Raw genomic sequence first — 22,614 nt, 5'->3', positions numbered from 1 at the left:
TAGTGGAAGATCCCTGAGGAAAAGGGAAGATTTGTGTTGTTTAGAAATGCAGATTCCCTGAGTGCTTTTAAGGTTATTAAGTATGTTAATGAGATAGAATTGATAAGGATTGATATACATTAGACATGGAAGGACAGGGACAGGAATTTGGAGGATAATGCCTTAAATTTGTGTCAGAAACTAGCACTTTACCTTGATTAAATAACTGGTGTCTCTGGACAACCCTGTGAGAGGGCTATTGCCATTATATAGAAGAGTACACCCAGGCTTATTGCTCCAGAGTATTAGATATGTGATGTCATCTTGTAATGGAGATCGAAAGCTGAGGTGTGTGTGTGTGTTAAATTTGAATTTGAAGTGTCCGTTAGATGTCCCAAGTTGAGGTATCAAGTGATCATTTGCATTTAGGGTTTGGATGGGGTGGGGAGGGAGAAGTGTCTGAATTAGCAATGGAGATTTAGACTTGCACAGAACGAATCCGGTGTAGTAATACTGAAAAGAGAAAGGGGGCTTAAAGCCTCTGAAGGTCAGATTGTCAGGAGGGAACAGATAGTATGAAATGGGGTGTATTCTTTGTCAAATGCTTGGACTTTATTATGAAAAAAAATCTGGATCTAATCTGTGGCTTAATGAGTTTGAGGCATTGATTTAGACAACTGGATTGTGTTTTCACTTCCACTTTCTATTTGTTTTTCTTTTTGTTTTTGAGCAGACCGTGGGGCTTGAGCTCAGGGCATGTGTACTGTCCCTGAGCTTTTGTGCTCAAAGCTAGTACTCTACCATTTGAGCCACAGCTCCATTTCTGTGTTTTTGGTACTTAATTGGAGATAGGAGTCTCACAGATTTTCCTGCTCAGGCTGGCTTCAAACTGCAATCCTCAGATCTCAGCCTTCTGAGTGACTAGGATTACAGGTGTGAGCCACCTGTGCCTGGTAATTTCCCCCCCTGCTGAGATAGATTATCACATTGGAGAACAGATGGGCTTGAACTTGTTGTGTAGTACAGGCCTTGTGGGAGGCTGACAGGAGTTCATCACCAGGCTCAGCCTTTTCCTCTTTCTATTTTATTTTTTGGTGTTGGTCTTGGGGCTTGAACTCAGGGCCTAGGTGCTGTCCCGGAGCTTTTTTGCTCAAGGCTGGCATTCTTTATCACTCGAGCCACACCTCCACTTCTGTCTTTTTTGCTGGTTAATTGGAAACAGAAGTCCCATGAACTTTCCTGCCCAGGCTGGCTTTCCAGATCTTAACTTCCTGAGTGGCCACAATTACAGGCGTGAGCTACTAATGAGGTTTTCTTCATATAAAGCAACTTTCTGAAGTTCTTCAGAAGATTCTCTCCACCCTTGTCACCAACCTGGTTACTTTCTTTTGTCAGTTTTTATGAGTCGTCCTTTTCAAATATAATATTCCTGAACACTTGGGTTTGGTTCATGTAGTACGTTGTTGGACGCTATTCATGATTGGGAGAACGGGCCGTGACACTTTGCACATGCGTCTTTTCTCCCTGTGGTCTGGCTCATCTTTCTCTCTCTGTGTAGGTATGGCATCACAGCTGCAGGTGTTTTCCCCCCCATCAGTGTCGTCGAGTGCCTTCTGCAGTGCGAAGAAGCTGAAAATAGAACCCTCTGGCTGGGATGTCTCAGGACAGAGCAGCAGCGACAAGTATTACACCCACAGCAAAGCCCTCCCAGCCACACAAGGGCAAGCTAGCTCCTCAAGCCAGGTAGCAAATTTCAGTATTCCTGCTTACGACCAGGGTCTCCTCCTCCCAGCACCCACCGTAGAGCACATTGTGGTAACAGCCGCTGACAGCTCAGGCAGTGCCGCTCCATCCACCTTCCAAAGCAGCCAGACCCTGAGTCACAGAAGCAACGTTTCTCTGCTCGAGCCATATCAAAAATGTGGATTGAAAAGAAAAAGTGAGGAAGTTGACAGCAACGGTAGCGTGCAGATCATAGAAGAACACCCCCCTCTCATGCTGCAAAACAGAACCGTGGTGGGTGCTGCTGCCACGACCACCACTGTGACCACCAAAACGAGCAGTTCCAGTGGGGAAGGGGATTACCAGCTTGTCCAGCACGAGATCCTTTGCTCTATGACCAACAGCTATGAAGTCTTGGAGTTCCTCGGCCGGGGGACGTTTGGTCAGGTGGCAAAGTGCTGGAAGCGGAGCACCAAGGAAATTGTGGCTATTAAAATCCTGAAGAACCACCCCTCCTATGCCAGACAAGGGCAGATTGAAGTGAGCATCCTCTCCCGCCTAAGCAGTGAGAATGCTGATGAGTATAATTTTGTTCGTTCTTACGAGTGCTTTCAGCATAAGAATCACACCTGCCTTGTGTTTGAGATGTTGGAGCAGAACCTGTATGACTTTCTAAAGCAGAACAAGTTTAGCCCACTGCCACTCAAGTACATCAGACCCATCTTGCAGCAGGTGGCCACCGCCTTGATGAAACTCAAGAGTCTGGGTCTGATTCACGCTGACCTTAAGCCTGAAAACATAATGCTGGTCGATCCAGTTCGCCAACCCTACCGAGTAAAGGTCATTGACTTTGGTTCTGCTAGTCACGTTTCCAAAGCTGTGTGTTCAACTTACCTTCAGTCACGCTACTACAGGCAAGTGGAAAATATTGAAAAAACATATGCTAGGCTGGGGGTCTGTCCTTACATTTAAAATTTGTAAGACCACAAAAAAGATTGGGGGAAGTATTGTGGTTTACTGGAAGACCTGCTTGCCCTTGCTAGGCAGGTCTTCTAACACTTAGGCCTATTCTCTTTTGCTTTTTTTATTCTATTTATTTTTTGTTTGTTTTTGCTTTTTTTTGTGTGTTTTTTTTTTCCTCCCCGGTCCTTGGGCTTGAACTTCAGGCCTGGGCTCTGTCCCTGAGCCTCTCTGTGCTCAAGGCTAGCTCTCATTTGAGCCATAGTGCCACTTCCAGCTTTTTCTGAGTAGTTTATTCGAGATGAGTCTCACAGACTTTCTTGCCCAGGCTGGCATTGAACCGTGATCCTCAGATCTCAGCCTCCTGAGTAGCTAGGATAACAGGTGTGAGCCACTGGTGCCTGGCTCTATGTATTTATTTGTGCCGGTACTGGGGCTTGCACCCCACGTTCTCCCTTGAACTCTTGAGACTTGACTTTTCCCTTCAAGGCTGGTTACTACTTGAGCCACACTTCAGCTTCCCACTCTTAGCTGGTTAAATGGAGATAAGAAAAAGCTGGAAGTGGCCACTGTGGCTCAAGTGCAGCTTCCATGCCCAGATTTTTATTGGTTGATATAGTAGTCTCTCAGACTTTTTCTTTTTTTCTTTTTTTTTGGTCAGTCATGGGGCTTGAACTCTGGGCTTGGGCACAGTCCCTGCGCTCTTCAGCTCAAGACAAGCACTCTACCACTTGAGCCACAGCACCACTTCTGGTTTTCTAGTGGTTTATTGGAGATAAGAGTCTCACGGACTTGAGTAGCTGGGATTACAGGCGTGAGCCACTGGCACCCGGCTTCTCAGACTTTTTCTTTTTTTTTTTTTTTTTTGTCGGTCGTGGGGCTTGAACTCTGGGCCTGGGTGCTGTCCCTCAGCACTTCAGCTCAAGGCGAGCGCTCTACCACTTGAGCTACAGCGCCACTTCCTCTCAGACTTTTTCTTTAGGTGGGCCTTGAACTCTGATCTTCCTGATTTGCACCTCCTAAGAAGCTAGGATTATAGGTGAGACCCAACTTAGTATATGTGGTATTCCTTACTTAGCACTGGAAAAATAAGCTCAGTCTGATTGTGAAGGTTGTTACTACTTGAATTTGCAGACACGTATTTATTTATTTGCTACCATTATTGTACTCAAGTTTTTCTATTTTTAAGGACATTTCAAAATATAACGATATTTACTTATTTATAATGAGTTTGAGCATATGCTGCTTTTTTTTTTAAAAGCTCCATTCCAAGTTCATTCTTGGCAGGTAAAGTACCTTGGAAATACTCTTAGATTTAACTCTAGCAGCATTTTATTTTTTAGATTTTTCTTCTTATACTAATGAGAATTGTTAGATGATTATTTTCTTTTCTTCCTTTTTTTTGTTTTTTTTTTGTCTTTCATGAGCCTCGAACTCTGGGCCTGGATGCTGTCCTTCAGCTCTTCAGCTCAAGGCTAGCACTCTACCACTTGAGCCACAGCACAACTTCTGGTTTTCTGGTGGTTAATTGGAGATGAGTCTTCTGGATTGTGCTGCCTGGGCTGGCTTTGAACCACAGTCCTTAGATCTCAGCCTCCTGGGTAGCTAGGATTACAGGCTTTTTGTTTTTGTTTTTGGGTCCAGTCATGGGGCTTGAACTCTGGACCTTGGTGCTGTTCCTCAGCTCTTCAGCTCAAGGCTAGTGCTCTACCACTTGAGCCACAGCGCCACTTCCGGCTTTTTTCCTTTTTGCTTATGTGGTGCTGGGGAATTGAACCCAGGGCCTCAGGCATGCAAGGCAAGCACTCTACCACTGAGCCACCATCCCAGCCCAGGATTACAGGCTTGATGGATGATTGTTACACTTTGATTTTTATTTTTATTTATTTATTTATTTTTGGGTCCAGTCATGGGGCCTGAACTCTGGGCCTGGGCGCTGTCCCTCAGCTCTTCAGCTCAAGGCTAGTGCTCTACCACTTGAGCCACAGCGCCACTTCCAGCTTTTTTCTTTTTATGTGGTGCTGAGGAATCAAACCCAGGGCCTCATGCATACAAAGCAAGCACTCTACCACTGAGCTACCTTCCCAGCCCGTCTCTGAACTTTTATGCTTGAAACTAGTTCTCTACCACTTAAGCCACAGCTCCATTTTTTGCTAGTAAATTGGAGATAATATCTGGCTTTTGAACTGTGATCCTCAGATAACTCAGCCTTCTGATTGGCTAGGATTACAGATGTGAATCTCTGGTTCTCAGCTTGATGTGACAAACTTTGAGTCTAGTTGTCTGTATTTTTTGTTTTTGTTTATGCTTTTGGCATCATAACCAAGATAATCATTGCCAAATCCATTGGAATGATTTCTTTTAAGAATTTTAAAGTCGGGGCTGGGAAGGTGGCTCAGTGGTAGAGCACTTGCCTTGCATGCTTGAGGCCCTGGGTTCGATTCCCCAGCACTACATAAGCAAAAAGAAAAAACCCGGAAGTGGCGCTGTGGCTCAGGTGGTAGAGCGCTAGCCTTGAGCTGAAGAGCTGAGGGACAGCGCCCAGGCCCAGAGTTCAGGCCCACTACTGGACCCAAAAAAAAAAGACAAAAAGACAAAAAAGAATTTTAAAGTTGTCGGGCACAGGCTCCTGCCTGTCATCCTAGCTACTTAGGAGGCTGAGATCTGAGGATTACGGTTCAAAGCCAGACCTGGCAGAAAGTCCATGAGACTCCAAAACTGGAGAAATGGCACTGTGGCTCAAGTGGTAGAGCGCTAGCCTTGAGCTGAAGAGCTGAGGGACAGCACCCAGGCCCAGAGTTCAAGCCCCATGACCAACCCAAAAAATTCTTTTGCTTGTGACTCAAGCTCTTCAGGCATCATTGGCTGACTGTCCTTTCCCTATTGAATGATCTTGGCACCCTTGTTGAAATCATTTGACCCAGTATTTATGGGTTAATTCTGGACTCTATCCTGTTCTATTAGACTTATATGTTGGTCTTTATGCTAGTGTCATGTTTCTCTGATTACTAATAAGTTTTAGAAAGAACTTTATTTGAAGTTTCATTTGAATCTTGGGATATTTTCTTTTTCTTTGTAAAAAGCATGGAACTTTGATAGGATTAATATTGAATCTGTAAATTGTTTTGCATATGGATAGTGTATTGAACTTCTAATGATCTTAAATGTTTTAATCCATCTTCATTTTTAAAAATCTTTTTATAAAACTGACATTGTTTGCATTGAAACTGAAAGCCTATGGTTTCTGGTTTTATTCTGCTATAGGCAGCCTTGGCTAATTTTGAGGTTTTGCACCTTCTAAAAATTAATTCATTTATGTCCTAGGAGATTTAGATTACAACTACATTTGTGTTTTTTATTTGCATACTTAGTTATATAAGTTTTTTATTAAGTAAAATTGTGTGAAGAGGTTACAATTCCATGTGTCAGGTTATGAGTACAATGCATCTTGATCAGTGCCACTCTGTATGAAGAGGTTTTATTGTGACATTTTCACAATAAATTTTTTTAAAATATTTTTTTTATTGTGAAAATACTGTACAGAGGGGTTACAATTACATGGGCAAGATGATGAGTACATTTCTTATCAAGCATTGTAGCCTCCTCCTGTGTTTCCCCTCACAATAAATTTTTTTACAATGATATTTCCCTTTTTTATCTTCTGAACTTGAGAAGGTTTTACAAGGGGGTTACGGTTTAACCCGACAGCTAGATAATCTAAGTGTCCAGTGCTTATTGATCAGAGTATATGATTGCTTATTTATTCTTGTTATGGTATTTGTTTTGTTTGCATAATACAGGAGATAGAACCCAGGGCTTTGCACATGCTAGGCAAAAAATCCACTCCTGAACTACATTCTCCTTATTTATTTATTTAGTGGTGATACTTGAACTCAGGGCCTCAGGTACTCTTTTTTGGCTTTCTACCCAAGGCTGGTGTTCTAGGGCTGGAAAGATGGCCTAGTGGTAGAATGCTTGCCTGGCACACATAAAGCCCTGGGTTTGATTCCTCAGTACCATATAAACAAAAGGCTGGAGGTGGCACTGTGGCTCAAGTGATAGAGTGCTAGCCTTGAGGCCTTGAGCAAAAGAAGCTGAGGGACAGTGCCCAAGCCCTCAGTTAAAGCCCCAGGAATGTGTGTGTGGGGAGGAGGCTAATACTGTAGACCTTGAACACACCTCTATTTCTACATTTGTGCTTTTTTGTGTATGTATGCTGGTTCTGGGGTTTGAACTCAGGGTCTGGCACTGTCCCTGAGCTTCTTTTGCTCAAGGCTAGCACTCTACCACTTGAGCCACTGTGCCACTTCTGGCTTTTTGGTGGTTAATTGGAGGTAAGACTCTCATAGATTTTCCTGCTCAATCTGGCTTTGAGCCATTATCTTCAGATCTCAGCCTCCTGAGCAGCTAGGATTACAGGTGTGAGTCAGTGGTCTGGGCTCTTACATTTGCTTTTAAGCAAACTTTAAGCATATAATACAAATGCACTAACCACACATACAGGGCAAATAACCCAAACACTGCTGCTGCACTCAGTTCTGCTGAGCACCTGGGTGTTAAGAAGCAGGTCATAACTGAAGTGTGAGGACTTAGATCTATTTGAATCTATTTGGTGCCTGCAGGTGTTCTTTAACTATTTGTGTGTCTTCAAAGATATGAATAGAATGAGTTAAAACTGAAAAAAAGGAGAACCAAAAAAGATACAAGATGTTTGTATGAGATAATCTTTAACTATTTGTGTGTCTTCAAAGATAGGAAAATTTAAGACTGAAAAAGTTAGAACCAAAAAGGATATTTTTTTTTGGGGGGGGGGTCGGTTGTGAGGCCTGAACTCTGGGCCTGGGCGCTATCCCTCAGCTCTTCAGCTCAAGGCTAGTGCTCTACCACTTGAGCCACAGCACCCACTCCTGGCTTTTTCTGCTTATGTGGTGCTGAGGAATCGAACCCAGGGCCTCATGCATGCAAGACGAGCACTCTACCACGGAGCCACCTTCCCAGCCCAGGATATGCTTTTTATGAGAGCATTTTTGATGGAATTTCCACTTAAAGGCTAAATGATTTGAGAGTTCCTGGCTGTTTAGCTTTCTCTACTATGTAATTCACTTGGATAATTTTCAGTGTTACGTTGCTGATCTTTGTATTTTTTCCTAATCCTTTTAATTTAAGCTATCATCTGAGTAATTTGGCCGGGGAGAGAGGGGGAGGGGGGTGTGGTACCCCATGGTGCTGTCCCAGAGCTGTTTTACTCATGACTAGCATTCTAGCACTTGTCACAGGTCTACTTCCAGCTTTTTGATGATTGATTAGAGTTAAGGGTTTCACAGACTTTCCTGTCCTGACTGGCTTTGAACTATGATACTCAGACTTAGTCTCCTAAGCAACTAGTATTACAGGCATGAGCCACTGCTTTTGTTTTTATAGAAAACAAGGTTTTCAATTTTTTTAAACTTTTCCCACAAAGGTCCTTATAAATCAATCCAGTGTAGTTGTTAACTACAAGAATAATTTCAGGTAGGACTAAGTTTACTTCTTAAAGACAGGAGTTCATTACTGAGAAATGACTGTGTATACTGAAGTTCTGGCATGACTTTGTTTAGGGTTTAACATGGATATTCTGTGGGGTTACAGTAATGGTTGATAATGAGCTAAAGCAGATGGAATAGAAGCTCAGACATTCTTTTTTTTTTTTTGGTGTGTGTATGTGGGGTCAGTCTTGGGGCTTGAACTTTGGGCCTGGGCACTGTCCCTCAGCTCTTCAGTTCAAGGCGAACACTCTACCACTTGAGCCACAGCACCACTTCTGGTTTTTCTAAGTGGCTAATTGGAGATAAGAATCTCACTGACTATCCTGCCTGGGCTGGCTTTGAACCACAATACTCAGATATCAGCCTCCTAGTAGCTGGGGTGGCAGGCATGAACCACTGGCACCCAGCAAGCTAAGACATTCTTTATTACTAGTTTTATCCATGGTTTTTTTTGTTTTTTTTTTTGGTCTGGGGCCTGAACTCTGGGCTTGGACTCTGTCCCTCAGCTCTTCAGCTGAAGGCTAGTGCTCTACCACTTGAGCCACAGCACCACTTCGGGCTTTTGATGCTTACGTGGTGCTGAGAATTGAACCCAGGGCTTCATGCATGCAAGGCAAGCACTCTTCCGCTGAGCCTCCTTCCCAGCCCCTCCATGGTCTTCTTAAAGCCTCTTTCATATTGCATGATTGCCTGTTACAATCCATTAGATTCTCACATACTTATCTTTCAGAAACTTCTGAAATCTTTGGGGCTAGTCTAGCTTTTTGGCCCCACAAGTAGACTTTTAGTTTGCATTGGCTGGTGACATAACAAAATGCCATCAAGTGGCAGAAATATGTCATACTGTCATTACACTGGCCCTGGGCATAGCTAGATGATTCAGACAATGGGAAAAATAAGGTACTTTATTCTCTGGCTCACCGTAAATGTGAACTCACTCTAACAAAGTTGTCTCTGGGACTTGATTTCAGACAACAAGCTTTGCCATACTTATACTCAGTGCTTTTCCATTCTGAGTCAGCTCTCTAGCCTTTATTCCAAGATGAGATAACTTGGTTATTTATGAAAGGACAAAATCTCCAGAAGGAAAGCATAGCTTGCCTTTACCTTAGACAATCTAATTTTTTTTTTTTTTGGCCAGTCCTGTGGCCTGAACTCAGGGCCTGGGCGCTGTCCCAGAGCTTCTTTTGCTCAAGGCTAGCACTCTACCACTTGAGCCACAGTGCCACTTCAAGCTTTTTTTGTTTACGTGGTCCTAAGGAATCCAACTGAAGGCTTCATGCATGCTAGGCAAGTACTCTACCACTGAGCCACATTCCCAGCCACAATCTTAATTTCTTTTTAAAAAATATTACTTTAATAGTCAAGGTGATGTACAGAGGGGTTACAGTGATATAAGTAAGGTAATAATTACATTTCTTGTGGAATTTGTTAACCCCTCCTTCATTTTTCTCCCACTTTCCCTCCCCTCTTGTCCTTTGTCTCACCGTTTTGTTGTTCCCTTCCCTTCCCTAATTCAGATAAACATACACAATACCCAGGGTACCAAAATCAAATACAGTGACAACAGGGGATAAACCATAGGAGGAAAACACAAAAGAAAAAAGAAATCATGTAGTACATTAAAAACAACAAAGAAAAACCTCTTGTATCCTTGTCTTGGAGTTCGTTTCACTTAGCATCATTTTATATGGTCATATGTTCATAGCTATTGAGCTATTCTGCTCATCTGCTAAGATTATCCTAGTTATTACAAAAAAGTGAAGAGCCGGGTGCCTCATACCTGTAATTCTAGCTATTCCGGAGGCTGGGATCTGAGGATCTCAGTTCAAAAGCCAGCCAGGGCAGGAAAGTCAGTGAGACCTCTTATCTCCAATAAACCACCCAGAAAACCGGAAGTAGTGCAGTGGCTCAAATGGTAGAGCGCTAGCCTCGAGCTGAAGAGCTGAGGGACAGCGTTTAGGCCCAGAGTTCAAGCCCCATGACTAACCAAAAATAAATAAATAAATAAATAAAAGGGGGAGGAAACTATAATTTGACCAAAGCCACCAAAGCAAAAAGTTGGAGTTTATATATATGTATATAAGGCCTCAAGTCTTGTAAGTGGGTTTGATGGCCTTTGAGATGGGAAGTAAGAAACCATGTGGGTGAGAATGATTTGTTTTGGTAAGTGATCCCAACCTCATCTGGCTTCCAGTTTTAGAGCATAAATAAATCTTTATTACCTTGGAGGAGCTTTTTACTACAAAGTAAAGGTTGAGAAGGCAAAAGGCTGTTTCTTCTACTTAGCTATAACAATTAGAACTGTTTAGTGTTTTTCTTTAAGGATGGGATGTATCTTTAATGAAGAGATTCACAATGGTCAGAATAGCAAGTAATACCATTTTCCTACTGAAGTGGATACTGCCATATTTTTTTTAAGCTTTGTTTTCCTGTGTTTGAGTAGATAATCTCTCTTACTTCCCAGTTGTAAGAATGCTAGAGATGAAAAGGGACCTATAGAGTAATATCTAACTCAACCTTCATTTTGTCCAAATGGAGTAGAACTAGGGTTTTTTGTTTTTGTGGGTTTTTTTGCCTGGTACTATTGGCTCACACTTGTAACTCTAGCTGTTTGGGAATGGAGGTTATAATGATTGTAGTTTGAGGTCAGCCCAGGCAGAAACGTCCTCAAAACCTGTTCTTAACCAAGAGCTGGATACAGTGGTGCCTGTGTATTATTCTGGCAATGCAGGAATCCTAATGGAATCGTGCTCCATCATCTGCCTGGAGAGGTAGTGAAACCTTATCTCAAAATTAACAAACAAAAATCAGCTCTAGAGGTGTACATCAGGGGAAGAGGGCCTGCTTAGCAGGTGCCGGTACTGAGATCAAGTCTAGGGGCTCATTCTTGCTAAGCACATACTCTAGCACTGAGCTGTGCCCCACTCCTGCTTAGGTTTATGTTAAGGAATTAAGAAATAACAGAGGCCCAATTGTGTTCAAGACTTACATCTTAATGTAGAGTTTAATGATGCTATAATGATTTTTTTTTTCTTTTTTCTTTTGCCAGTTCTAGGTCTTGAACTCAGGGCCTAGGCACTGCCCCTGAGCTGCTTTTGCTCAAGGCTAGCGCTCTACTACTTAAGCCACAGTGCCACTTCCAGCCTTTTCTGTTCATGTGGTACTGAGGAATTGAACCCAGGGTTTCCTGCATGCCAGGCAAGCACTCAACCACTAAGTCACATTCCCAGGTCTATAATGATGTTTGCATGTTCGGTAAGGGAGAAAAAATAAAAGCTTTAGTCTTGTTCCTAGAGTCAGGTCCTAAGGAAGAAAAAGCCCTCATGAACCCAATGAACAGCTTCATTATATGTTTAATACTTTGATAATTTTGGCACAGGTGCCACTTCTGGTTTTCTGATTGTTAATTGGAGATATGAATCTCATGGACTTTCCTGCCTGGGCTGGCTTCAAACTGTGATGCTTAGATTTTAGCCCCAAGAATAGCTACGATTATAGGAGTGGCTCCTGGCTTTTGCTTGCTTTTGTTATTCCAGAAACAAGATGAAACCAAATAAGAAAAACAATTCCTATCACTCTTTGTTTTTGTTTGTGCCAGTCCTGGTTGCTGTCTTTTAGCTTTTTCACTCAAGGCAAGAGCTCTGCCAACTACCAGTTCCTGCTTTTGGGTGGTTAATTGGAGATAAGAATCTCTTGGACTTTCCTGCCTGGGCTGTCTTGGAACCACAATCCTCACTTCTCAGCCTCTGGAGTAGCTAGGTTATAAGTATGAGTCTCCCACTAGGGCCTGGCTTATTACTTTTGAAGGTTGTTTTCCTTGGTGAACAAAACCACAGTTTTTATCAGATGCTATTAAAACTGGTGATACTAATTCTCCCTTAATTGTCAAGTAGAATAAATCTGAACAGCCTGAGTTTTCTGTTATTTCATTGTAATCTGAACAGCCTGAGTTTTCAGTTATTTCATTGTAAGTATTAGCTTTTAGACCCCATGGAGTTCCTCATCTATCCTGTTTTCCAAGGGCTATTAATACAAAATTACATGGGAGGATATCCATAAGGGTAAGTATTTTTATTTTATTTCTCCATGTTCATTCAACTCTCAGTCCTAACATACATATACACACAACATAATAGGCATGTAGTATTTGAAACAAAAGTGTGCTAGGCAAGGCTCTGTGTCAGAACCATTTAGATGATTTCTTTATAGAGAGATCTGCTTTTTCCAGTTTTCCTCCTGTTAAATGAGGGAATCTAGCCATGTCCTCACAGATCCAAATTCCCTGACTTCTAAGAAGGAAAGGAAATTTTGAGAAAATGGTAAAATTCAGACCTGGGTTCTGCTTTAGTATAGGGTAGCTTCCTCTTAAGTTCTTTGTCAAATGGAGACATGCAGGTAATGCTTTTGTCTCAGAATCTAAGATGCTATTGAAACAGTATATACCCTTAAGAAAGTAAAAATATTACCATTGAGCTAAAATAAATCATCATATGCAAGAATTTCAATTCAGAAAGTAAAAAGCATTACCATTAAAATATACCATATTTGTAAAGATCTTAACATTTCAGAAATGTTAAAGTACAAAAAGATACAGCTTAGAATTGATGACATACAAATGATAGCTACTTTTAAAAGATTATAAGGATTAATTGAGCAATGTTTATAAAGAACTTAGAACAATGCGCAGCATTGTAATAAACACTGTTCCTGGTATTAATAATGTTACTGTTTTTGGTTTTGCTTTTTCCTTTCTCATCCTCTCTCTCTGTGTTGTTGAATAGGTATCAGACTCAGAGCTGTGCTCATACAAAGCACTCATTCCACTGAACTGTATCCTCACCCCTGCCATTCCCTTTTGAACCTATTTTTTTCTTAAGAGAAAATTTCTTAAGAGAAAATTTCTTTGAGAAATGCCCACGTGAAAATATACCATACATGCCTATTAGATTTATTAGTTTTTTTTTTTTTTTTTTTTGCCAGTCATGGGGCCTGAACTCTGGGCCTGGGCACTGTCCCTCAGCTCTTCAGCTCAAGGCTAGCGCTCTACCACTGGAGCCACAGTGCCACTTCTGGCTTTTTCTGTTTATGTGGTGCTGAGGAATCGAACCCAGGGTCTCATGCTTGCAAGGCATGCACTCTACCGCTGAGCTACCTTCCCGGCCCCCTAGATTTATTAGTTATACATATAATTTGTATTCATTGGCAGATAGTCTAATACTTAATTGTGGAATCAGATTGCCAATTCAGATCCTTGCTTTGCAGTTTACTCACTGTGATTTTGGGCAAATTAGCCTCTCTTTGCTTTACTTTCCTTTATTATAAGTGAGAATAATTTATTTTGGATGCATTTATGTTTGAAAGGCTTTTAGTTTATGGATTACCTTCTTTAACTTTCCTTAGCGTTATATTTTTTGAAGCTTTAGTGGAAATGCATATTTACAAAAGGACAAAGTTCCAAGATTTAAAAAATGATAATATAATAATGATAATAACAGTTATTGTGTCTAACATTAAGTTAAGGTAATGTTTGCTGGATACTGGTAGCTCATGCCTGTGACCTACCCAGGAGGCCTTGTGAGATCTGAGTATTTCAGCTGGAAGCTGTTAGGCTGGAAAGTCCTTGAGACTCATAGCTCCAATTAACCACCAGAGAACTGGAAGTGGAGCCCTGGCTCAAAGTGGTAGAGCATTAGCCTTGAGAAGAAAAAGCTCAGGACAGCATCTAGGCCCTGAGTTAAAGCCCCATGACAGAGCAAAAAATAAATAAATAAATAAAATGTTTATTGTGTGCTAGACAGTGGCTGAAAAGCTTTAAAATACTGATTTATATAGACTTTACAACAACCCTGGATGATAGGTACTCTTTGTGGTATAAATGAGGGACCTGAGGCACAGAGAGATCAAGTTAAATACCTGAAGCTATTAAATGATGGAGTAGGATTCAAAGCTAGACAGGCTAGATATAGAGTCTATATCTAGACTTCAAAACATTTTCATCACAAAGGATATTGGCCATGCCATTTAGTTGATATTTTAAAAATAATTTTAAAGCGGGCTTGGTGTGATGTGGCACACTAAGAATTGGTAACAGAGGCAAGAGGATGGTTTAGTTGAGACTCTGCCTCAGAAACAAAGTAAGACACCAAAGGGCAAAGAACAGTGGTACAGTGCTTGCCAGGCCATCCCTAGAATGATCCTTTTTTTTTTTTTTTTGGTCTGGTCTTGGAGCCTGAACTCTGGGCCTGGGCGCTGTCCCTCAGCTCTTCAGCTCAAAGCTAGCACTCTACCACTTGAGCCACAACGCCACTTCCGGCTTTTTTCTTTTTGTTTATGTGGTGCTAAGGAATCGAACCCAGGGCCTCATGCATGCAAGGCAAGTGCTCTATCACTGAGCCACCTTCCTAGCCCCCTAGAATGATCCTTTATCTGTGATTCCAGTATTCAGAAAGCTCTCAGAACTGAAAAGTATTTCCCATATTTGGTGTACTCATTTGTTGGTAAACCTGACTTAAGCCACTGTAAGGTTATTTCAGGTCTTCCTTCTCCTTCCTCCTCCTCCTCCTCTTCCTTCTTCCTACTCCTCCTCCTCCTTCTTTTTCCTCCTCCTCCTCCTTTTCCTCCTCTTCTTCTTCCTCTTCTTCTTTTGTCCGCTGTGGGGCTTGAACTTAGGGCCTGGGTGCTATCCTTGAGCTCTTTTGCTTAAGACTAGCACTTTACCACTTTGAACCCATAGCTCCACTTCCAGTTTTTGAGTGGTTAATTAGAGATAAGAATCTCATGGGGACTTTTCTGTCTGGGCTGGTTTTGAACCACAATCCTTAGATCTCAGCTCCTGAATAGCTAAGAGTACAGGTATGAGCCACTGGTGCCCAGCTTCAGGTCTTTATTTATCTAACTAATAATCCTGCTGAGTGTTCTGTTTCAGAAATGTGAATATGTTTGATTATTGGACATCTAAGTTTCCCCTATAATTAACAAAATCCTGAGTTCTAAAGCACATCTGGCTCCAAGGGTTTTGGGTGACTATTATATACCAAAGATTGTTCTCAGTTTTATTAACTAAATGTACTGTAGTTTTACTAAATAACTTCAATCAATACTTCAACATAGTTAATTCCCTCAAATAATGTTTATTTTTGCCTGATGTTTTTGTTTTTGCTAGAGCCCCTGAAATTATTCTTGGATTGCCATTTTGTGAAGCTATCGATATGTGGTCCCTGGGCTGTGTAATAGCCGAGCTATTTCTGGGATGGCCTCTTTATCCTGGTGCTTCAGAATATGACCAGGTATGAGTATGTATGTAATGACCCCTTGAACAACATGGACTTAATTAAAGTGCATGGGTCTGAATAGATTATTTTTTTTTTTAGAATTGCAATGATTTGAAAAATACTGAACTTCACAGCCTTGAAATTCTTAGAAAAATTAGGTATATCATAAATGCACAAAATATACATAGATAATAGTCTATTTTACATTTACTACAATAACATAATATATAATACAAATACACATATATATAAAAATTAGCCAGTTCCCAGTGGCTCATACCAATAATCCTTGCTACCTATGAGGCTGAGATCTGAGTATCATGGTTCACAGCCAGCACAGGCAGAGGAATGTCCATAAGACTCTTATCTTCAATTAACTACCAAAAAGGTGGAAATAAGAGATAAGTAAAAGCTGGGTGCTGGTGGCTCACCCCTTGTAATCCTAGCTACTAAGGAGGCTGAGATCTGAGCATCACAGTTTGAAGCTAGCCCAGACAGGAAAGTCAATGAGACTCATCTTTAATAAACTACTCAGAAAAAGCTGGAAGTGGCACTATGGCTCAAGTGGTAGAGCGTTAGCCTTGAACACAGAGAGTCTCAGGGACAGAGCCCAGGCTCTGAGTTCAAGCTTCAGCATTGGCCAAAAAAAAAGGAGGGGGCCCTGAGTACTCAGGGCCCTTAGTTAGAACCCTAGTATTAGTGTGCACATGTAGATATGCTCACATACACAAGCTAAATATTATTATTATTATTATTATTATTGCCAGTCCCAGATCTTGATCTCAGGACCTGGTATCATCCCTAAGCTTCATTTGTGGTTTTTTGGGTTTTTTTGGTCCGTTAGCGGTGCCTGAACTCTGTCCCTCAGCTCTTCAGCTCAAGGCTAGTGCTCTACCACTTGAGCCACAGCACCACTTCTGGCTTTTTTCCTTTTTGCTTATGTGGTGCTGAGGAATCGGAGCCTCATGCATGCAAGACAAGTGCTCTACCACTGAGCCACCTTCTCAGCCCTGAGCTTCATTTGTGTAAGGCTGGCACTCTACCATTTGAGCCACAGTGCCACTTCCAGTGGTTTTTGTTTTTGTTTTTTTTTTCTTGGTTGGTCATGGGGGATGAACACTGGGCCTTGGCGCTGTCCCTCAGCTCTTCAGCTCAAGGCGAGCGCTCTACCACTTGAGCCCACAATACAACTCCCGGTTTTCAAGTGGTTTATTGGAGATAAGAGTTTCACAGACTTTCCTGCCCAGGCTGGCTTTTGAACTGAGATTCTCAGATCTCAGCCTCCTGAGTAGCTAGGATTATAGGCGTGACCCACTGGCACACGGCTGGCACTTCCAGTTTTTTCTGTTTATGTGGTACTGATAAATTGAACCCAGAACTTCATGGATGCTAGGCAAGCATTCTACCACGAAGCCACATTCCCAGCCTTGTTGCACATTTTTTATAGACCTCCATTTTCTTTTTCAGAATGCTAACTCAGTTTGAATTACACATTGTCTGTCTCCCTTGCTATAATAAAAGCTATATGAACACAAGAACTGTGACTGTTTTTAAACATTACTGTTGCTTGCCTCATTGACTACTTAGTGAAAGAATGAATGAGTATGCATTACATATAGTTTTTTAAAACTCGTTGTCTAGATGCTGTCCGTGAACTTTCTTTGCTCAAGAGCACTCTACCACTTGAGCCACAGCTCCACTTTCAGCTTTTTAGTGGTTAAAATTGGAGAATAGTCTCACAGACTTTCCTGCCTGGGCTGGCTTTGAACTGTGATCCTTAGATCTCAGCCTCTTGGGTTTAGTAGCTAGGATTTCCTGACCATCATGGCAGTGACCTCATCACATATCAGCTTCGGAAATCTCTGTCTATGAGAGGAGAGTGAAAAAGGCAAACAACTTTCTTAGTGTTATTATGGACTAATTTTTACTTGTAGACCCCTTGAAAAGGGTCTTGGACCTTCTGTGGTTGTACCACACATAATTTGAGAGCTGTTGTCCTCGCTGGTACAAGTGATTAATATGTGTTGACTGAATTAGAAACAGTGTAAGATAGAGAGCTCAGTGGAGTGTTAAGTTTTGGGGGATGGCTATTTGAAGTAGGGCAGTTGTTAAGAGCTTTAGCACTCAAGAAAGAAAGACAATTTAGGGAATTTTTGCTAGTCTTTTTAAGTTGGTAATACATTAAAAAAAAAAAAAAAAGCTAGGTGCCAGTGGCTCATGCCTGTAATCCTAGCTACTCAGGTGGAAAACATAATTCATGAGAAAGTTTACTGAAAGTTATTCTGATCTAGAATCTAAAAGTTTTGAACATTTTTATCAGAAACCTAAGAAAAAAGACAGAAAAGATTACACTCAATAGACTATGATGTATGTAATCCCAGAGAGGCAGGGACTGGGAGAATTGTGGGTCTTGTCTAACCTGGGCAAAAAGATCATGAGATCACATCTCAACCAATAAAAAGCTGGCTCACATCAGCTAAGCAGGAGAGTCACAGTCCAGGCTAGTCTGGGCATAAATGTGATATCCTATGTCATAAATAAAGCAAAAAAGGTCTAGGGGAGAATGATAGAGCATCTGCCTAGCAAGCATGAGGCCTGAGTTCAAACCCTTGTACTGCCCCCCCCCCAAGACCCCCAAAACCTTAAAGCCAGCTTTCCTTAAGTAACAGGCATCATAACACAGAAGTTACTGAATAAATATATGAATGTTTACCTATGGATGGATTCACAAATTACATATAAATACCTTTCAATTGTACTTATCAGAGATAATTTCTTTGTAACATCTTCTGTCTTTTGGCTAGTTAATACTTTACTTTTTGTTTTTATTTTTTATTTTTGTCAGTTGTGGGGCTTGAACCCAGGGCTTGGGCACTGTCCCTGAGCTTTTGTGTTCAAGGCTAGCACTCTGCCACTTTGAGCCACAGCTCTTCTTCTGGTTTTCTGGTGGTTAACTGGGATCTCAGCCTCTTAAGTAATTAGGATTACAATTGTGAGCCACCAGCTTCTGGCTAGTTAATAATTTAGTTAATACTTTATTAATTTCCTTTTCATTCCAAATTGATAATTGATGATTTTGATATTTCAGATTCGCTACATTTCACAAACACAAGGCCTGCCAGCCGAATATCTTCTCAGTGCTGGAACGAAAACAACCAGGTTTTTCAACAGAGATCCTAATTTGGGATACCCACTGTGGAGGCTTAAGGTCTGTCTTCCCACTGCACTACCCGTTCACATACTGCCACCCCCATTTTTTAATTCAGGCTTTAGTTGTTAAATCCTTGACTTGGAAGAGAAGGAGGAAGAATTACTTCACTGTACTCATTGATTCTTGGTTAAAACAAGATAATTAGCCAGGCACTGGTGACTCACACCTGTAATCCTAGCTTCTCAGAAGGCTGAGATCTGAGTATGGTGGTTTGAAGCCAGCAGAGCAGGAAGGTCCATGAGAATCTTATCTCCAGTTAATCAGCAAAAAGCTGTCAATGGAGTTGTGGTACCAGCCTTGAACACAAAAGCCCAGGGATGGTGCCAGACCCTGAGTTCAAGCCTCAGAACCAGTACAAACAAAACAAAACCCAAGATAACTAAGTGCTGACTCAGTTAGCTGAAGTTTATTTGTTTAGAACCAGAAGTTGCAGGGGGAGGATGGGCAGGTAATGGAGGATAATGTTCACAGTTAAGTGAAATTTAGTAATGACTATTTTAGAGCCTTCTCAGTAAACATGAAAAAAGAACTGAATAGTCTACTTCCCCACATTCAGGCTTTACATGTTTCCTTGCAGCAAGTACCTACTTTTTACTTCTGCGCTTGATTTAATTTGAGAAATCTGAGTAATTTGGTTGTCTGTGGCTCTGCCTCTGAACCTGCTGAGCTATAAGCATTGACCTTATCAATTCATTTCAAAGAAATTTTAAGAGAAAGATGGCAATGTGCCTCTTCCCCTGACTTGCTTCAGGAACTGTGTGGCATCGCCACTTCATGTTTATTTGTGTCACTGTTGAAAGGGTGGCCAGGTATCAAGGACACATTCTGGTTGTAATCTGTTTCGTCATCGGTTGGCAAGATGATGACACTTATCTCTTTGTGTTCCAACTTTAATTTAGACTAAAATATGGAAATAACATGCATATTTTGTAGACACCTGAAGAACATGAATTAGAGACTGGCATAAAATCGAAAGAAGCTCGAAAATACATTTTTAACTGCTTAGATGACATGGCACAGGTAAGAATGGTGGGTTCAGAAGGCAAGACGTCTGTATTGTTCTCCATTCATACATTTCTGTTGGCGATACTAAAGATAGACTTAGCTTGTTGTCTTTTTTAGTTTGTTTCCAGTTTGAAAGAAAAAGCACATTGGTATTCTGCCATGTATTATTAGAACACCTGAGCCCTAATAATAAGAATTAGAGGGCTGGGAAGGTGGCTCAGTGGTAGAGCGCTTGCCTTGCATGCATGAGGCCCTGGGTTCAATTCCTCAGCACCACATAAGCAAAAAGAAAAAAGCCGGAAGTGGCGCTGTGGCTCAAGTGGTAGAGAGCTAGCCTTGAGCTGAAGAGCTGAGGGACAGCGCCCAGGCCCAGAGTTCAGGCCCCACGACCAGACCAAAAAAAAAAAATTAAAAAAAAAAAAAAAGAATTAGATGTCAATAATCCTAGTACTGCTCAGAAATCTGAAATGCCTTTTAGTACTGGCATAAAACTTGCAATTTTCAGGGTGGGAATGTGACTTAGTGGTAGAGTGCTTGCCTAGCATGATCAAAGCCCTGGCTTTGATTCCTCAGTACCACATAAACAGAAAAAGCCAGAAGTGGCACTGTGGCTCAAGTGGTAGAGTGCTAGCCTTGAGCAAAAGAAGCTGAGGGATAGTGCCCAGGCCCTGCGTTCAAGCCCCAGGACTGACAAAATAAATAAATAGGTTAAGCTTTTCCACATTTTGGAGCATTTATATTTAGGTATTGTAGATCTATGCTCAGTTGGTAATTTTGCTGATACTCTTTATTTATTTATTTATTTATTTTGATTGGTTGGTTGGTTGGTTGTGGGGCTTGAACTCTGGGCTTGGGTGCTATCCCTCAGCTCTTCAGCTCAAGCTCCCTACCACTTGAGCCATAGCACCACTTCTGCTTTTTAATTTGTTTATTTTTTCCAGTCCTGGGGCTTGAACTCAGGGTCCTGGGCACTGTCCCTGAGCTTCATTTGCTCAAGGCTAGGACTCTACCACTTGAGCCACAGTACCACTTTCCAGCTTTTTTTGTGTGTATGTGGTACTGAGGAATGGAACCCAGGGCTTCATGTATGCCAGGCAAGTACTCTACCACTAAGCCACATTCCCAGTCCCTCTACTATTATTAATGTTTAGGTATACAAAGAAGTTACAATTCCGGGCTGGGAAGGTGGCTCAGTGGTAGAGCGCTTGCCTTGCATGTCTGAGGCCCTGGGTTCAATTCCTCAGCACCACATAAGCAAAAAGAAAAAAGCCGGAAGTGGCGCTGTGGCTCAAGTGGTAGAGCGTTAGCCCTGAGCTGAAGAGCTGAGGGACAGCGCCCGCCCAGGTCCAGACTTCAGGCCCCACGACTGGACCCAAAAAAAAACAACAAAGAAGTTACAATTCCATAAGTCAGGTTTATAAGCACAGTGCTTCTTAACTATGTCACCCCTTCCATTGTTCCTGGGCCAATATTTTAAAATCCAAAAGCTGTGAATTCTGAAGTACTCCTGGTCCCAAGCATTTCAGATGAAAGGATATTCACCTTGTATATATTTCGCTGTTCTTGTTACATATCAATATTTTAAAATATTCTTTTATAAGTTTCTTTCTTGTTCCTTTTCTTTTTTTGGGGGGGGGGGGAGAGAGGTCTGGTTGTGAGGCCTGAACTCTGGGCCTGGGCACTGTCCCTCAGCTCTTCATCTCAAGGCTAGCGCTCTACCACTTGAGCCACAATGCCACTTCCGGCTTTTTTCTTTTTTGCTTATGTGGTGCTGAGGAATCGAACCCAGGGCCTCTTGCATACAAGGCAAGCACTCTACCACTGAGTCACCTTCCCAGCCCTCTTGTCCCATTTTTGTCTACTAAATAAGTAGTTGCTTAATAGCTAATATTTAATGAGAATGCTTATATTTCAGATTCAGTTTAAACATGTTGCACTAATGTTTTCAACAACAGAAAGTTACATTTATGTAATAACAGTTGTTTTTGCTTAACTTGTTTGTTCCAAATTTTTTTTTTTTGGGTCCAGTCGTGGGGCCTGAACTCTGGGCCTGGGCTCTGTCCCTCAGCTCTTCAGCTCAAGGCTAGCGCTCTACCATTTGAGCCACAGCGCCACTTCCGGCTTTTTTCTTTTTGCTTATGTGGTGCTGGGGAATCGAACCCAGGGCCTCATGCATGCAAGGCAAGCGCTTTACCACTGAGCCACCTTCCCAGCCCCTGTTCCAAACTTTTAATGTCAGGAATTTCTTCATCTTTATTCTGCCTCTTAGTATACAAAACATTTCCTCCTGTGAAAATCATTATACTGTTGTAAAATGAATTTTCATTGCTTAAATGCTGACCAAAAAATACTTTAATTCCTCCTTTTGGAGAGAAAAGCAGATACAGTAAGTCTGTAATCTGCTCTTTAAGCTTAGATGAAGAAATAAAACGTTTCTGAATCTTCCTTGGAAGGTCAATATGTCTACAGACCTAGAGGGAACGGACATGCTGGCAGAGAAAGCTGATCGAAGAGAATACATTGATCTGTTAAAGAAAATGTTAACGATTGATGCAGATAAGAGAATTACTCCTCTGAAAACTCTCAACCATCAGTTTGTGACAATGACCCATCTTCTGGATTTTCCACATAGTAATCAGTGAGTACAGTATGTGGCTTTGATTGAGTATCCATCTTATAAATGGACTGTCTGGTTAACAGCCTTGGTGCATAACTGGCTCACTGGTGCTTATCTTTCTTTTTTTTTTTTTTGCCAGTTGTGGGACTGAACTCTGAGCCTAGGCACTGTCCCTCAGCTCTTCAGCTCAAGGCTAGCAAGCTACCACTAGAGCCACAGCACCACTTCTGGCTTTTTCTGCTTTATGTAGTGCTGAGGAATCGAACCCAGAGCCTCATGCATGCAAAGGCAAGCACTCTACCACTGAGCCACCTTCCTAGC

General features: G+C 41.7%; 1 protein-coding gene across 4 annotated transcripts in view; it reads left to right on the top strand.

Annotated features, from left to right (window-relative positions):
- Hipk1 (homeodomain interacting protein kinase 1) overlaps positions 1-22,614 on the top strand; it is a 65,235-nt gene that overhangs the window by 22,273 nt on the left and 20,348 nt on the right. For 2 of the 4 annotated variants that reach the window (XM_042692269.1, XM_042692270.1), the window contains 5 exons: positions 1,538-2,615; positions 15,352-15,475; positions 18,549-18,668; positions 19,605-19,691; positions 22,130-22,314. In XM_042692269.1, coding sequence (XP_042548203.1) covers positions 1,538-2,615; positions 15,352-15,475; positions 18,549-18,668; positions 19,605-19,691; positions 22,130-22,314 — 1,594 coding nt within the window. Of the gene's footprint in view, positions 1-793; positions 814-1,537; positions 2,616-15,351; positions 15,476-18,548; positions 18,669-19,604; positions 19,692-22,129; positions 22,315-22,614 lie in introns of those variants that run through there. The other 2 variants (XM_042692271.1, XM_042692272.1) reach the window with 2 other exon arrangements.

The sequence above is a fragment of the Dipodomys spectabilis genome, unplaced genomic scaffold (genome assembly GCF_019054845.1).
Source record: "Dipodomys spectabilis isolate Male_0828 unplaced genomic scaffold, ASM1905484v1 ptg000148l, whole genome shotgun sequence".
Taxonomy (NCBI): domain Eukaryota; kingdom Metazoa; phylum Chordata; class Mammalia; order Rodentia; family Heteromyidae; genus Dipodomys; species Dipodomys spectabilis.
The sequence above is the reverse complement of the archived record's forward strand: the minus strand, read 5'-3'. Positions and strand labels throughout refer to the sequence as shown.